The sequence below is a fragment of the Sinohyriopsis cumingii genome, chromosome 8 (assembly GCF_028554795.1).
Source record: "Sinohyriopsis cumingii isolate HCF-2022 chromosome 8, ASM2855479v2, whole genome shotgun sequence".
NCBI lineage: Eukaryota > Metazoa > Mollusca > Bivalvia > Unionida > Unionidae > Sinohyriopsis > Sinohyriopsis cumingii.
Window position 1 is genome coordinate 21,568,959 of NC_142968.1, and position 17,427 is coordinate 21,586,385.

Here is a 17,427-nt window from a genome sequence, read left to right on the forward strand (position 1 = left end):
TGAACAAAACTGACATTGGCATATCGTTGGGCAGTTTTACCCGACGCGCAGAATTAGCCGACATGGTGGTATATATATATATATATATATATATATATATATATATATATATATATATATATATATATATATATATATATATAAAGTAATTAACACTTTGCCATATTATATATTCCAAAGGACAATTTACTAGTTTATACCAGGTTATATACAAAGCATTACATAACCTACCATAAAATTAAAGTCCTATTAATATGAAATTTAAACCTTATAAAAAATATGAACAAGAAATGTTGCCATGTAAAGATAATATTTCATAACAATCAAACATTGGATTTGCCGCGTATGTGATTATGAAAATCAGTTTGAAAATAGCGGGGTGAAGCGATACACATGAATAGTACATATAAGTTTTTATATAGGTTCAGAGAAATTATCAGGCAACAAGAAGTGCGTTGGTTGCAATATGTCATATCTAAACTTATGCTATTTGCTTGCCTTAGTCTTTTGTTTCCTCACTGATCGTTCGTTTAGTTGTCGTTTTCTTTGTCCTGGTTTCTTTCCACGTGTCCTCGGGGCTATTTCTGAATGTCCGTCTGATGATATCACGTATTTACTGTCTGTAATAATGACTCGTCTGAATTTTGTATTGAGTTTTTCTCTTTGTTGGGTAGTTTGTGTCACCCAGTCCGTCTTCGAAATTTGAAATTGCCAGTGACTATCCAGCGAGTCGGTATACACCAGTCCCAATTAATACACTTCTCCAGTCTTTTAACTGTCCGTCCACCAAGTCATTTAAATGAGATACAAATTATGTCAGTGGCTTCGATTTCCACTCTACAATTTGCTTTAACACGTGGTTAATGGACTCGCAGTTGTTGTTAGTCCATTCGTCGTCGATCAAATCCAGTCGTGTAGGTCCGCTTACCTTGATGAGCGACTGATTTTTCAGTCTTGACTGAAACTAGTCAATAAATTTTGAGGAAACTTTCCGACAGAAAGACTTCAAGTTATTGCATTTTTCTTCAAAACAAATTGTGTCATCAGCGTCCATAATTCCTCCAAATCCATATATTTTGTCAAAAATAAGATTTCGGTCCTTTTTGTCAACATCGTAGTCGTTAAATTTGCGCGTAATGTTTTCACGAAGGTGTCTGGTACATAAGACATGAATCGAATCTCGAACTGCGGTCGTTATGGCTTTGACCATTGCCGTTTCATCGTCGGTTCCAATCACGAGTTTAGTCAAATCTATGTCTACTAATTTCATCTTCAAATGATGGAAAAAGTGGCAGTAACTCTCAAAGTCGCTGTTGTCGTGCACGACGACAGGTCCTATAAAAACTGGTGGTTGTCCTGTAGGCTGTCTATTTACAGAAAGTTGTTTATAAGAAGTCACAGTCACATGCATGTCACAGAGATTAAATGTTTTGTCCACTCCTAAAACAGTCTGTCCAGTGCAGTACATATTCTTTATGTCAGCTGTTCATCGTCATAAAGTAAAATGCATGACGTTTTTCCATTAGTCCGTGTTAGAGCTCTTACGAAAGGATGGCTTCGTGTAATCATATTCTCAAGTTGCTGAATACGATCCCTGACAGTTTTTCTATGTCCGGTGGTATGTGGACTTGTACTGCACGTCTTTTTACTCAAATACACTCAAATATACCCATTAAATATATCTTTGGTAGTATTGGTATGATTTTTATTCAGTAATTGATGAATATAAAGCGGCCACTTTCCCTGTTGTAGGTCCATAGCGTCATTTGCATACCGGTCCTACTGAACACCGCAAAGTCAGAAAAAAGTCTGCTTAATTTTTTGTTATTTGTATATATATGCAAGCACGTATATATTTATGTAAAGAAATTGGAGTTCTTTCTCCTTAGAGTAAAAAAATACGAATTGAAATTACACATCTTTTTTACTACTTTGTGTAAAATTAAATGTTAAAAAATTTGACGAAAACTACACAGCAATACAATGTCAACCATCTTATAGAAAGCGGGTCACATGCGTGGACGGTTTAATGGACAGAGATGTTGCCATTGTTGAGTCTACTGGTCAGTATGCTACATTACGTACTTGGCCCATTATATGATCGGTCTTTTCTTTCGGTCCAAGATTTATATGATAGGTTAATGTAATGTTCATTTTTGTTCAATGGCGATCAGTAAAATCCTGAGATTTTTAATAAATAAAAATGACTTTTTTGTGTCTTTGAGTATATTTGAGTGCAATATATTTGAGTGTATTTGACTAAAAGGACGCACACGGTCTCCTATACATTATAACAAAATTGGTGAAAACACAACGAATATTGTGTTATTATTTACGTTGATTGATTTTTGTAAGAAACTAAGTTCAATTTCGTTTATATTTTTAAATAAAGAAGCAATTGTTACTGTCTTAGTTTGAGGAAAATAGTACCTTGTATACATGAAGACAATATTTTTAATGCAAACTACATTCAAAATAGTTTGGAAGTTAACTTCATTGAAAACATTTACTAAAATGAAGACTAATAACATACTAAATAAAATTATTTAAATCCCCTTAACTTGATAAAGCCGCTCCTGCATCATACTCATCACCTTCAAATGCACAGAGGAATTGTCGTGATTTTCAAGACCAAGATTTAAGTTCTTGCTGAAACATATAAATACATCTCCTATGGTACCATTTACAACAATCTGAGCACGGAATGGTATGATGGTCACATTCCAATTTACACTTGCCACAGGGAAGTTCAGCCATCTATCTTGATTTACTAATGAACATATCCAACTGACCAAACATTTGCAGAGTTTAAACACTTTTATACGAAGAAAAATGCACTGTTATCAATTCGTATTCTGAAATAGCACATACATATGCCCCGACTGCAAGGTAAACACGCCATATTATCCGCCGCAATTGTATCTGGAGATGCCTTCATATCAGTACCTTAGAAATGTGTATGGGAGAGGTGATTAGGGTGATAAAGGACCGGTACCAAAAAGAAAATAACGCAAGTTACTGAATCTGAGAAAGTTAAGAAAAAGTTTTGAAAGAAAACATTTGAAGTTAAGCGAATCAATAATATCGCTGTTATAAATTTATAAAGACTATGGTTCAGCAGGCCTTAATCAATTTGGATTTTGTGCTTACGAATACCAAATGGTCATTAATTGCGTTTATTAAGAGAATGTGTTGATTTCCATATGGTGACTATGAATTTCATAATAAAAACTTAATGAATAATGTAAATAATTCAATGATGTTCATTTTCGGTGCATTATATACGCAAACATTGATAATAATCTGCACACCTTTATTCATAATTTCCACGCCTGTTTCTCTAGTGTAGATCAAATGATGTACAAAAAAAATCTGGGTAGGCAAGACTGTTGAAGCTACTGTTACAATTCGAGATTAAATATGTGGCTATCAGATAATCTCATATGATCAGACGATTCACTGGATATTCAAAAAATAAAACAATCATATACAAATCTTAAATTACATGCATAAAGACAAGTCCAATTACGGAATCGAGAACTGTTACAGAAATGTAACATCTGTAAGAAAATTACATGAAAGCAATCGAACTTCTTTCTACTCTAAGTCCAAAACCCATAATGTGATACCTATGAATAATGTGCAATCATCAAACAGCATGCATTTTCTCTGTGCAAAAATAAACTCATTTTAGACAGGTGTAATGGTTTAAACACCAATTATTTATGTTGAAACAATATGGCACAGTGTTCATCATATAAGTGCGTAATTCAAGGTATTTATTTTCAAAACCTTCATCTTTAGATGACACGTGAAAACGTTTCAGTACGAACAGTAATTTGTAAGATACATAAATTATCCATGTATAAGTTACTCAAAATATCAGAAAACGGAAAATAAGAATAGTTCATTAAAAGATAAATGAATTAGAAATAAAAGTATAAACGATGATGGATAAAACGTTATGAGTGAAGGGAAGAAAACGGCAAAAGTATCATATAGTTGAAGTTTACCGATAATCGCCTGGGGTGTCTCAGTAATCGTTAGAAAAACTGTTAAAATCGTATGACACATCTAGCTCTGTTGAGACTGGATGCAGGGAAAAGCGATGTGATTCCAGAGACTTGTATTCGCGTCTCAATTGGGATTAAGTGTTGTGACTATTAAATACTAATTATACAGAAAACATGAAAAGGAAGTTTGAAATGCACAATGTGATCGCTGATTCTTTCCTGACACCGGCACTGCAATCTGTATAATCTGTAATGGTCTGATGTTTGCTATCAATGGTTCACTGTAATCTTGGTGTTAATCTTCACTGACCAGTGCTTCATTATTTGCAGCTTAATGTTTTAGGAATATATGTAAATAATGCCATTGACAAAGAAGTGAATATATATGGGTATTGACGAAAAGCTGTTATAAAAGAAAAACTGCGTGTACTTTTTTGTTATTATTATTATCATTGAACAATCGATATGGAAAATGTAACTATTCTGAATCACGGGCCAAAATTTTTTTGTGGTGTAAATTCCAAAATAAATATGGAATTGATTTGACATGCCATTTCTACCTGTATATCTGTATTTAGATCATTAAAATAATTGTTCGCGCATAATTCTTGATAGTTACACTTACACTGTACGGCTATTTAAACTGATGATTTTCATGTTCATTCATCCAGGCATTATTGATTAATCATTAATAATATGTATTTATTAGTAATAGATTAAGTATTAAACTTATGTAAACAAAATTGGATTAGACACTATTAATAGTAAATGTCAATTTTTTTATATAAAAAATGTCGCAAATTTCACAATTTCCAGCTATAGTATATACGATATTGCGTTTCGGTGTTTCTATTGCGTTCCGGCGTTTCGGTGTGTTCCGGTGTTTCTATGCACCTTTTAAAAATGTGTGCCCCTAATTACGCATTGCAGGACAGAACAAACCTGGCATATGTTCTACTATGGACAAGTTTCAAGTTCATAATCCTAGTGTTCAGTGCTTTTCTCTCAAATACGCACAACAGTGCAGCAAATACAATGTCATATATACCGTTTACACTGGAAAGGAGTTCTGGGGTCGGTGATCCGGATGAGGAAGATCCGCCAGATCCGGAAGTGGATCCGCCAGAGTGGTAGCAGCAGGCCTCCAGGAACTCACAATGACTATAACTCTGCGTCTCTCCGCTGCGGCATGTCGAGATAATGTTGATACATCGCCCATGGTACTTGCTCTGACAGACTGTGTGTAAAAGTGTAAATGTCATGTGTTTTCTTCTTCTTTATTATACTCGTTGATAGTATTTACTTGAAGAGAGAGGGTCCGAGTAGGAATCGAATTATGGCTTCTACATCCAGCGCTCTACCAACTGAGTTACCGTTTTCTGCTGGTGTTGTAAAGTTCTTAGTTCTAATTAGTTATAACATTTAACATCCATGATTACTCAAACATGTTAAGGAACAGATTATGGTATATGACCAATTTTATGTGGTTATTAAACTGCGTTTTGAGGCCATATAACTTCAAATGAGTACAGTACAAACGAATAAAATTATCTTAATGTAATTATAAATAAGTCAAAATATTTCATCAACTGACACTACAAAAATTTTACTTGTTTTTTTGCTTCCTAAATCTTCACTAAAAATTGACGAAGTCCATAACATTCAAACTCATCAAAGAATTGACTCTTTCAACATGTACATGTAGCTGCAAAGTTTGATGTTACTTTTCTGGAACAACAGTGAACACAAAGGTGTATACATGACAATATGGTGCGAATACTACTATACACGTGTTCTGCTCTGTAGGAGTTGTTTCCAATAGGTTTTACATGTTTGTGACTTTGCCACTTCTTACGATGTTTCAAAAAATAGTAAAATATAAATTGTTTGTAACACTCGCGGCTTATTAAATATGTTTACCTATTAGCAATTACCATCGTATAATACATGCCTTCCTATCATCTGGAAATAATTACAATGTACAGTGCCTACTGTATTCAACTGATGCGCTATAACGCAAAATCAGTTTGTGTTAACCAAAAAATAGGGACATAAACATTAGATAAAAAGTAAAGTACATAAACCTTATACATAAACATAAACCCTTGACAAACACTAGTCAAGTCATGCCAGCATGATCAGAGTGTTAAGTACATTTCATTTTCATTTTCTGTTAGGCTTTTTTATTCATTATATACTATAGATAATTATATTTTGGACTTGACCTCGTCCAAAATCAAGTTCATTTTCTACCTGACCAGAAAAATTGATTTTTGTTTTGTGAACAACATGTTTATCTCAATTTGAGTCCAGAACATTGAAAATTCCTCATGAAATTTGATATTTACCACATTTTATATTATAATTCTATTAACAGATCTTCCAGCTATAAGTAAGATTGTATCTTGTACATATTTAGCACCTTCCAGAATAAAATTTTCCATTAGGTAATAGAAAGTGCTAATTGTGACCTGGGGTCATGTAGATGATTATATAATCTTGTTTATCTAGAAACTATTCAATCGTGCTGTAAGATCTGAGCATAATCAGTTTTTTGTGTCCATTTGTCAATCTGACTGGAATTTATTAAGTCAAATTATTTAATTCAAGACATTCTTCTCTGGAAATACAAAGTGCTCAAACAAACTTTATTGGAAAAAGATAATTCGATAAACAGTGACATTCAAACAAGGCTATATTCTTGGACTGTATTATTGTGACTTAACAAAGACTTCTTACATAACAAGGACACATACCATCACAGACACACCAGCACTTCCAGCGTTGGATTTATTTTGGAATGCCGCTAAAGTTTATTCAGAACTTTAATCATTAAGACTTGCGTTGAAACTTGTATGATTCTTTGAAATTTTATTCCCAATACCGTAAGTTCTTTTTACATTTATTACTTTGTATTGTAGGGAAAATAATTATTTGTTGAATTTTACAAAACGTTTTGGTTTTCGCTCTTTTCACCGACTTTGTTTAAGACAATATAGTCGTAACAAGAGCTTCCTGCCACGCGTATGCCTGGTAACCAATCTGATCAAAATCAATGCATACATAACCAAAGTAAATCTAATAGACACCGATAAAGGTTCATGTTCTGGTAACCATGGATTCCCGATGAACTTAATTTTAGCCGATGAAACGTTGCAATTTGTGTTAGGAGAGAAACCTATCAAATAAAACATTACGTTTTGTATTAGGGAAAGTTATCGTTAGAAACGTTAAATGTGAGAGCTGAAATTTGACTTGGGAATCAAAATCAGAGGTTGCATAACCACTACACTTGGTGAAGTCAGAACCCGAGAGAGTTTTAATTTCAAGAGATAATGTTGTTTTACTGGTGATGATGCAGACGGTAATGGTGACCCTTCTTTTCTTGTCTAACCAACAGCCTCTTAAAAACCACTTTATTTTTTCAAAGGCAAATACAAAACAGAGACAAGACAAACAAAAACTACAGAAAAATCGTTGTGGTTACAAAACTTTACGTAACTATTTCGACATGAATAAAAGTCCGAAATTGTTTATGTCAACTTGATGCTGATGTTGAAATGTTTTTATCGCCATAGAAATTGATGAGCCATATCGATATCCGTTATTATATGTAAATTTATGTTACCGCGAATTATATCCCGGATATTTCATTGTTATAGTATTAATTATAGGTTATTGGGTGACTAATAAGCCGATTTAGAGAATTATTTAATAGCAAATGTGCCGAATGCAAAAAGATGATTTTATTTGTGCTTGGCTGTCTATTTCTAGTCTTCTTGGTTTAAACTGCTTGGTTTCAATGTTCTTAGGCGGAGTATCCAGCAAGATTCCTTTTCTTTCTTCTTTTGTGTGAGTATATATATATATATATATATATATATATATATATATATATATATATATATATATATAGAGAGAGAGAGAGAGAGAGAGAGAGAGAGAGAGAGAGAGAGAGATACGATACGATACGATAGCTAAGCATTAAGATATGAGAACAATACATATTAAGAATTAAGATAGAAAAACGTTTAATGACACGTGCAAGAAATACAAGATGAGTCAGCAAGACGGTCAACAACACTAGGTCGATTGATATGCCGTTTGACTGCACAGCAACACAAGCGGTTTATTCGGTGCTGAGGCAATCGGTGCAAAGTGCTTTTCCAAAGGACATGATACAGTAGCCGTCCAAACTGATATTATGGTAGGATCTGTTCAGCACCGTTTCGGTCGGGAGTAACGGTTCATTTTTCCATTACATGTATTTGCCTTTTATGACATGCATACAAACGCATTGGGTCAATTTTGTATATCCAAGACCGCAGCTATTACAACCACAGTTCACCTCGGTTAATGTGCTGTATTCATGATTACTGACTACATATTTCATAATGTTATACCAAATTAACTATGAACTGTATTTTAGAACTATAACAAGTGATTTCTCGGCACCAGAAAATATTTTTATATAAGATGCAACGTTATATTTACAAGCATATTATAAAATAGTTCGCCTGTAAGACAAAACAAACTTTTCTAAGGTTATTTTTAGTCAATTTGACGGAAAGGAATTAAATAAAGTGAGGCCAAGCTTCAGTTTCAGCAACATTTTACTGGCCAGTTTTAAGTAAGACTTAAATTTAAACCAATCAGATTGATGGATTCTGGACTTAAATTCAGTTGAGACATCGGTTCTATTGGTGAAATCCAGGCTTGGTTTGCAAATAAAAATGCACATACTTGATCAATCCAACCTGAAATGGAATCCTATACAATGAGCAACAGTCTATCATAATAGTGTTCCGACATTGTTTTTACATTACTCATTCGTAACCAAGTACAATTTTCAACTAACAAAGTAGGAACGTTGAACTGGCGACCATGTAAAATAATACAAAGTTATAATAAGCTCATACGAAAGAATAAAAATACAAATTAAGCCGTTTAAAAAAAAACTGATTATCATAGGTAAGTTACAAAATATTTGCTCTGTTTATAATATGTTTGACATGTTCTTCAGAACTATTCTTTGTTAGAATTACTTCTCCATTTATAAATAAGACTGATATTTGAATAATAACGTCATGTTTTACGTCATCCTATCCTTCATTACGTCTAAGGTCTGGTTCAACCGTTATGCTTCAGACGACCATATATAAATTAATCAAAATGAATTATTGTCGGTAAGTAATCATTGACTTTTTCTTCTTACCAGATACAGACTTCACTGATAAAACCACAGCAGCGAGAAGCAAAAGTGTAACCCTCACCAAGTTCGCCATGATAGACCGAAGAAACGTCCTTGTCCAAACCAGATCCTCCGATACAGTGAAATGCCCAATATACACAACATCATGAAATGTTGGACCATTAAGTTATAAACTTCTTATCTCTGCCGTAACAGATCTATCGCCAGAGCAGAGACTACCAAACCTTACTCTATAGACGAGCACATAAAGTCAAAATATTAAATATTGAAATCAACCTCGTGAGAATTGTTTTAGTGTATACTGAACATTTCCTATCCAGTGGTTGAAAAATAGATCAGTCATCAAGATTTGAATTTGTGTATGATATACGTGTTCGAGGCTATGAAGTTATGTCATAGCATGTAATGGAACCAAGAAAACTATCGTTAAAGTCAGCAGAATAAAAGGGTAAAAATATGAGCACTAATAAAGTCATATATTGAAGGAAGTCGGGCTCATGATGAAGTTATTCAGCCAATGTAAGATAAAATATATTGGCTACGCTAAATGCACCTAGCCAGCTATAACCGTTAACAAAATTCTCGCGGTAACACTTTTCCAAATATAGCTTGCTATGCCATAGTTGGATAATTTACGACACGTAATTTAATGCATGGCATTTAGAAAGATCTGTTGATGTTTCCAAATATGTATTTAATATCCTTACATGACAAACAAAAGAAAACGAGACTGAAAACGGAAGTAGTTATTAGGTAAACTAATATGGTATACGATCCAAAAGAAAGTATCATTACGATGAAGCTACGCGCTATTTTGCACATATTCCTACAATGAAATTCAGCAATTGTGGTATTAAATGAAAGATTGGTTAATTTCTTGTAGTATATGTATGGAACATCTTCAAACTTATTAGCCATATGCTGACAAAGTGCAGTGTATGAATCACATCCGGCTGCTCCATTGTTACATACAGGTTCCTGTTAGTGTCCATTCCATGAAATAGTGATACTGATATTAGAACTGTATGACAGTGGGATATTTGATGGACATTAGGCCAGAAACTCCATCAAGCTACCAGCATTGCCCACACCTTTCCGTATATAGTATTGGTCGGCTATTCATATGAATTAGCACGTGTTATATTTTAAGGGCCATAACGGCGATACGTCAATTCGATGTCATCCATCGGGAAAAGTCTTACACTTTAACACAAGATTGTCTTTAAGTAAGGTTGGGAGACAAACATCAGGTCTCATTGTCACGAAAGTGAAACTAGTAACTGAAACATGTCCGGTGATTACTGACCAGGATAATCGAGGTTTCAGTGATAACTTGAGGACTTTATTGCATTCAGTGTGACGTAAAGTTGTATCCGCAGATTTAGTTAATAGTACATAATTACAACTGTATAACTGTGGAAATCTTTTATTTTTCAAAACTACAATGTAAAAGGTAACCACAGTAAAACAACTGAAATTCTGAATAAATCTCGTATATACCGAGCTGAACCTACTGTTACGACATAAAAAATTGAAAACACGGAGATCCTATTTAATTAGAATGAACTCTTGCACTTCCATTAAATAAGTATGGAAAAGGGTTCTGAAAATTACTGGCAAAATAAAGAGCAGCTGCAATGACCACTTAAAGAAATCTGATGAAATAGTCACGGCCCCACAATATGTCTCAAAAATATGGCCAAAATATGCTTGAAAAACTCTTCACAAGGAACTATTCTGAGAACTTGCAAGTCCAAAGAAATTATAAAAGACAGATTCTTCTAGTATTTTCAGTCCAACAAAATACTACTATCAAGTCCTCAGTATGGATTCAGATGCCAAGGCAACAAAGTGTACCACTTAGACTTTTTGCATTTTTAGAGAAGCTTTCATTGAGAAAGAACTTTACTTTTTTACTTGGAGAAAGCTTATGACACTAAAACAGAAGTATGGTACAATGAATGACCAACTCATCCCAGGTCAATGAGGTCGCCTGCCTATCTTTATATCCAATTTTATTTGTATTTGTTTTAAAACGAGTAGATAAATTAGATAACGCCCTTTCTGAAAGCCATCCCTTGGCTATGTGTTTGCCTCAGGGCAGCATAATGGCAGTCATCCCTTGGCTATGTGTGTGCCTCAGGGCAGGATGCTGTCATTCATTCCTTGGATATGTGTGTGCCTCAGGGCAGAATACTGTCAGTCATCCCTTGGATAAGTGTGTGCCTCAGGACAGCATACTGTCAGTCATCCCTTGGCTATGTGTTGTGCCTCAGGGCAGCATACTGTCAGTCATCCCTTGGCTATGTGTTGTGCCTCAGGGCAGCATACTGTCAGTCATCCCTTGGTTATGTGTGCCTCAGGGCAGCATACTGTCAGTCGTCTCTTGGCTATATGTATGCCTCAGGGCAGCATACTGTCAGTCATCCCTTGGCTATGTGTTGTGCCTCAGGGTAGCATACTGACAGTCATCCCTTGGCAATGTGTGCCTCAGGGCAGCATACTGTCAGTCGTCTCTTGGCTATATGTATGCCTCAGGGCAGCACACTGTCAGTCATTCCTTGGCTATATGTGTGCCTCAGCATATTGCCAGTCAGCATAAACAAAATTAAGAACATATCGAAATGCCTTAATCCCGGAAGTGGCTGCTCATTTAAAGTCGACCACATTTTGATCTGCTAGAGATCAGAACTTATGCATGATATTGAATGTCAGTTACAGAAATGTTTAAATTGAGTTTAGAAATGGTTAGAAGAAAACGGGTTTAAATTTTTGAAATCTAACTTGTTTGCAAGCACTAATCCGTGAGGATCTCTTATCACTGTTGCACAAGCGACCAAAGTTTAGGGATTATTTTCTGTCCGTCCACATACTGACTACCCCAGGGACTCGTGTCAAACAGGGTTGGATTTAATATGATTCGTGGCAAACACAACTTGTGGAGCAGACCGAAAGGTCTTATTCTTGTTAAACAGGTCTCTAGTAATACTTAAACATTGATATGGCTAGGTTTTACGCTGATCAGATGATGATGTTTGATCCAATATACAATAAGGCACAGATGATGATGTATGATCCAATATATAATAAGGCACAGATGATGATGTTTGATCCAATATACAATAAGGCATAGATGATGATGTTTGATCCAATATACAATAAGGCACAGATGATGCTGTATGATCCAATATATAATAAGGCACAGATGATGCTGTATGATCCAATATATAATAAGGCACAGATGATGCTGTATGATCCAATATATAATAAGGCACAGATGATGATGTTTGATCCAATATATAATAAGGCACAGATGATGATGTTTGATCCAATATATAATAAGGCACAGATGATGATGTATGATCCAATATATAATAAGGCACAGATGATGATGTTTGATCCAATATATAATAAGGTACAGATGATGATGTATGATCAAATATATAATAAGGCACAGATGATGATGTTTGATCCAATATATAATAAAGCACAGATGATGCTGTATGATCCAATATATAATAAGGCACAGATGATGCTGTATGATCCAATATATAATAAGGCACAGATGATGCTGTATGATCCAATATATAATAAGGCACAGATGATGATGTATGATCAAATATATAATAAGGCACAGATGATGATGTATGATCCAATATATAATAAGGCACAGATGATGCTGTATGATCCAATATATAATAAGGCACAGATGATGCTGTATGATCCAATATACAATAAGGCACAGATGATGATGTTTGATCAAATATATAATAAGGCACAGATGATGATGTTTGATCCAATATATAATAAAGCACAGATGATGCTGTATGATCCAATATATAATAAGGCACAGATGATGCTGTATGATCCAATATACAATAAGGCACAGATGATTATGTTTGATCCAATATACAATAAGGCACAGATGATGATGTCTGATCCAATATACAGTAAGGCACAGATGATGATGTTTGATCCAATATACAATAAGGCACAGATGATGCTGTATGATCCAATATACATTAAGGCACAGATGATGATGTTTGATCCAATATACAATAAGGCACAGATCATGTTTGACCCAATATAAAATAAAGCACTTAAACTTTGTCTGGGAGCAATTTTTTTTTTCTGGGAGCATTTAGAAGATCCTTTTCCGAATGCCTTTACTTTTAAGCAATGAACCATGACATCAACTTTTACAAACGAAACTGGTTGTTCAGTGCATTCGGAAACAATATTCTAATTCATCAAATCATGCATATGATCTAGTGCTTAGGCCTAAATACCAAACCAAATTTCATTCCATCTTTTAGCATATGAGCAAGTCTTTACTCAGCAACAATCTATCCTGCAATATATATATATATATATATATATATATATATATATATATATATATATATATATATATATATATATATGCCATGAACGAATACATGGAAAACAATCTACAAGCCGACCGATTCGGAACACTCCACATGTGTAGTAATGCATATCAAAATGCTCCAGTGACGCACGTAAGATCCATGGAATTCTGTAACACTCGTGGGACTAGTATTGACCCAATTTTCCTAGGCGAAGGTTAAACAGTGTAGGAGTATTTCAGGTATATTACACATGTACGTGCGGACAGACAGACAGAAAACCTCTATAATAATGTCCCCGTGCTTCATTTAATACACTGTGATAATACTCAGCCGGATATAACAGCATAGCGTTGGTTAACGGTATTGTTATCCCCGCATTATTATTATTATTATTATTATTATTCAATGTATGGAAATATGCCCATCAAAAACTATTTTCTGGTATTTATGAAATGACCTGTTATTGATGTTTAGCTAAATGACTGTGCAATCAAACAGCTGTACAGTATAGTATGTCTGTTAACTCGAGTTTGAATGGACGGACGTGACTTGAGACAACTGTCAACGTGAACCTGCGCCTTGGCAAATATTTCGAATCACACAATGCATAAAATGTGTTTTCCTACAACGGTATCTGAGGTTATTTCTCAACTTGATTTACAAATGAAAAAAAAAAAAATAAAATAACCGCGCAAAAGGAAGAAGTTCAAAATTTTAGATATTTTTGCAAAGAAAGAATTTGTTTCAAAGCGCATTATAACATTAAAATCTTGTGCTGTAAGGCAGGTCATAAATTGCAAGTAAACCGTTTTGACTGATCTTTTTTGCATATATTTTATACCTTTAGGGACAAATCCCAGGAGAGTTTCAACATTTAAAGACCTGCAATACCATAAGGCCATTCTCAAGAAATTAGATAATAAGAAAGACCAAAATCTGTGTAAATATTGGCAGCTAAACGCCTACTCATATATGCCAAGGTCTAATACTCTTCATGACTCTGATGAAACCGAGATTCAAAAAGCAGATAATGCTACATGCAATAATACCAGATACACTGCTACCAATTTTTAGTCCATATTTGTTGAATAAATAATATCTCGGGTACTTTACATGCAAAATCTTTCGGTGCCGACCTCAAGAAGCATGAAATGATCAAATACTCCTTACCTTTAATTACTGACCATTTAAATAGACTTCTTAATGGGATATTTATATCAGGTTTTCCTCCAAATTTATGGAGGACATATTTTTGACTATAATCTACAGAAGAAAAAAAAATCCAATACTGCAGATATTTCAAGAGGCACAGCCCTATCAAATGTCCTATGCAACGAATTGTTGTATAGCAAATATTCTTGAGACACGTGACTTGTCGACGACATAATTATCATAGAACAAGCAACAACGTTTTCATTATACAAAGCCTTGTCAAGAAGTACAAGTTATTAAAAAAAAATAAACTTTTGGTGTGTTTGATAGATTTTGGTAACGTCTTTGACAAAGTCTGGAGAACAGGGGTGGACTAGAAAAACACCATTCAAGGTAGAATCTACAGTATGATTGCCGGCATTTCTTATGCTGTAAATACAAATGGTTAACACTATTCATTCAAATACAGGGAATATTCCTCTGAACTATTTTGACAACACATATAGCGGTGGTCCCGTTCTTTGGTCAAACAATGGTAATACGCCTGCTTTGTTTGTTTGTTTGGTTTGTTGTTGTTTTTTGTCTGTTCTGTTTGTTGGTTTCGTTTGGTTGGTTGGTTGGGGGGGGGGGGGTTGCATAAGATATAATATTTTTATCGACATTACAGACTGGCCATCAAAGTAGTACTAACCACTGTACAAACCTATATAGGGACTGAAGGCTAACAATTATCAAAGAAAAGACAAAAGCTATGATATTTACCGGTAAATGGAACTGAATGACAAACTATCAGTATATTTAAACAAACTTTGCATAACTTGTTAACGAATTTACCTAGTTATGCCTCGTGGCTAGCAACCATGGGAACTATCAAACCTATTTGCGCTAATTTATCACAAACGACGTACAAAAATTAGACTGTCTGGTGAAAAAATAACGATACGCCGACTAACACTTTTATTACATGCGTATATCTGTGTATCAAAACAAACATCTTCAAGTGAGGCAGAAGTCTGGGGCAAAGGTTACAATAACATGAACAACAAAATTATTCTTTTTATATATGGGATAATTAATTTGCAACTATTCTATTATTAAGATATCCGCGTATGTTGTACACTCTTCAAACATCTGGGTATCCGCTGTGCTTAGGCTGAATTAGGACTATTATCTATCTTCAGGTGTAATTCGTCAGCTAATTAAACATCGCACTAGACTGACGCAATGTCTGACAGCATTATACGTCATGATTATAGTGAGGAACTGTCCTTGTGACAATGTTATTAAAAATAATCCGCACATGTAAACCTTTTAGTAAACGATCACTTTTAAATATAAAGCACGAAGATCAAACTCCAAATGCACTTTAACAAAGGGAAACGAGAGAACTCAGCTGTATTCTGGTAGGGACCATTTCAAACGTAGATCGTGTCGTTATGAAGATGAATTTACACGATGATACTGTATAGCAAAGTATACTCGTTCACTTGCGTGTAAATATCAATGTACGAGAACACAGTGAGAATGGATTATGAACGAGAGAAGAAAAAAAATGTTCCAAAATGATTTATTCTACCAATAACATGTTGCCTTAAACAAAATCTTGGTACTGTCTGTACTGGCTGACCATTTCATGAGAATGTTGGTTATTCCAGGTGCAGAACAGCTGTAGCCTTTATTTGTACACACCTGTACGAGGTCAAATTTTGCCAGTCTGTTTTTACAGGGAACACTGTTTGACAAAATCTGTTTTTACAGGGAACACTGTTTGACAAAGTCTGTTTTTACAGGGAACAGTGTTTGACAAAGTCTGTTTTTACAGGGAACAGTGTTTGACGATGTGGACAAAGTCCGTTTTTACAGGGAACACTGTTTGACAAAGTCCGTTTTTACATGGAACACTGTTGGACAAAGTCTGTTTTTACAGGGAACACTGTTTGACAAAGTCCGTTTTTACAGGGAACACTGTTTGACAAAGTCTGTGTTTACAGGGAACACTGTTTGACAATTGAGATATAGACGACAAAGAACTGGACAATAAAATAGTCGATGTAGGAAAAAAATTCAGATAACTTGTGTACTACACCTATTAGACCAACCATGGGTATTAGTGTGATACGACGTGTAGTAGTTTTATCGATAAACTGGATAAAACTGATTACAGATGGAATCAAAGATACTTATAAGAACGAATGTATGGGTCGTGCAAGAGAGCCGTGTGTCGTGCGCATCAATCCGTCAGGTAAGTCGTGTAATAAATCATGACCGCAAAATAATTATCTTAACTTCGAAAAACAATTCCTTATTTTGTGTGTATTCAACTCACTTATATGTGCAAATTGATTTCCAAAGCAATTATAACGTTTTTATATGCCCGTTTAGGTCAGTAAACCTGTACTTGGGACATGCGACTTCGAAAAAGGAGCCCATCAAAAACTATATTATAATTAATTCTGATGAAAATATTAGATTACATTAATGTCGTTACAATGAATCAACATCCACTAGATAAAGAAAATTAACATTTGTTTTTAATTTCAGAAACGTCACTAAAAAAATTACCAAGAACAATAGGTTTCAAACATGTTATTTTATAACAAAGCTAGACATGTAGAGGTCCTTACCTGTACACGAGATCACATGCGCACGTGTCTTCAGACCAGTGTTCGTGTATTAAAAC

At 34.5% G+C, this 17,427-nt stretch overlaps 1 protein-coding gene across 1 annotated transcript in view; it reads right to left on the reverse strand.

Annotated features, from left to right (window-relative positions):
* Nucleotides 1-9,375, reverse strand: part of LOC149793120 (transmembrane protease serine 9-like) — a 49,720-nt gene extending 40,345 nt beyond the window's left edge. The window contains exons 1-2 of the mRNA XM_089968953.1: nucleotides 9,229-9,375; nucleotides 5,062-5,250 (exon numbers count right to left, since the gene is read on the reverse strand). Coding sequence (XP_089825079.1) covers nucleotides 5,062-5,250; nucleotides 9,229-9,298 — 259 coding nt within the window. The 5' untranslated portion in view covers nucleotides 9,299-9,375. The remainder of the gene's footprint in view (nucleotides 1-5,061; nucleotides 5,251-9,228) is intronic.
* Nucleotides 9,376-17,427: the final 8,052 nt, after the last annotated feature.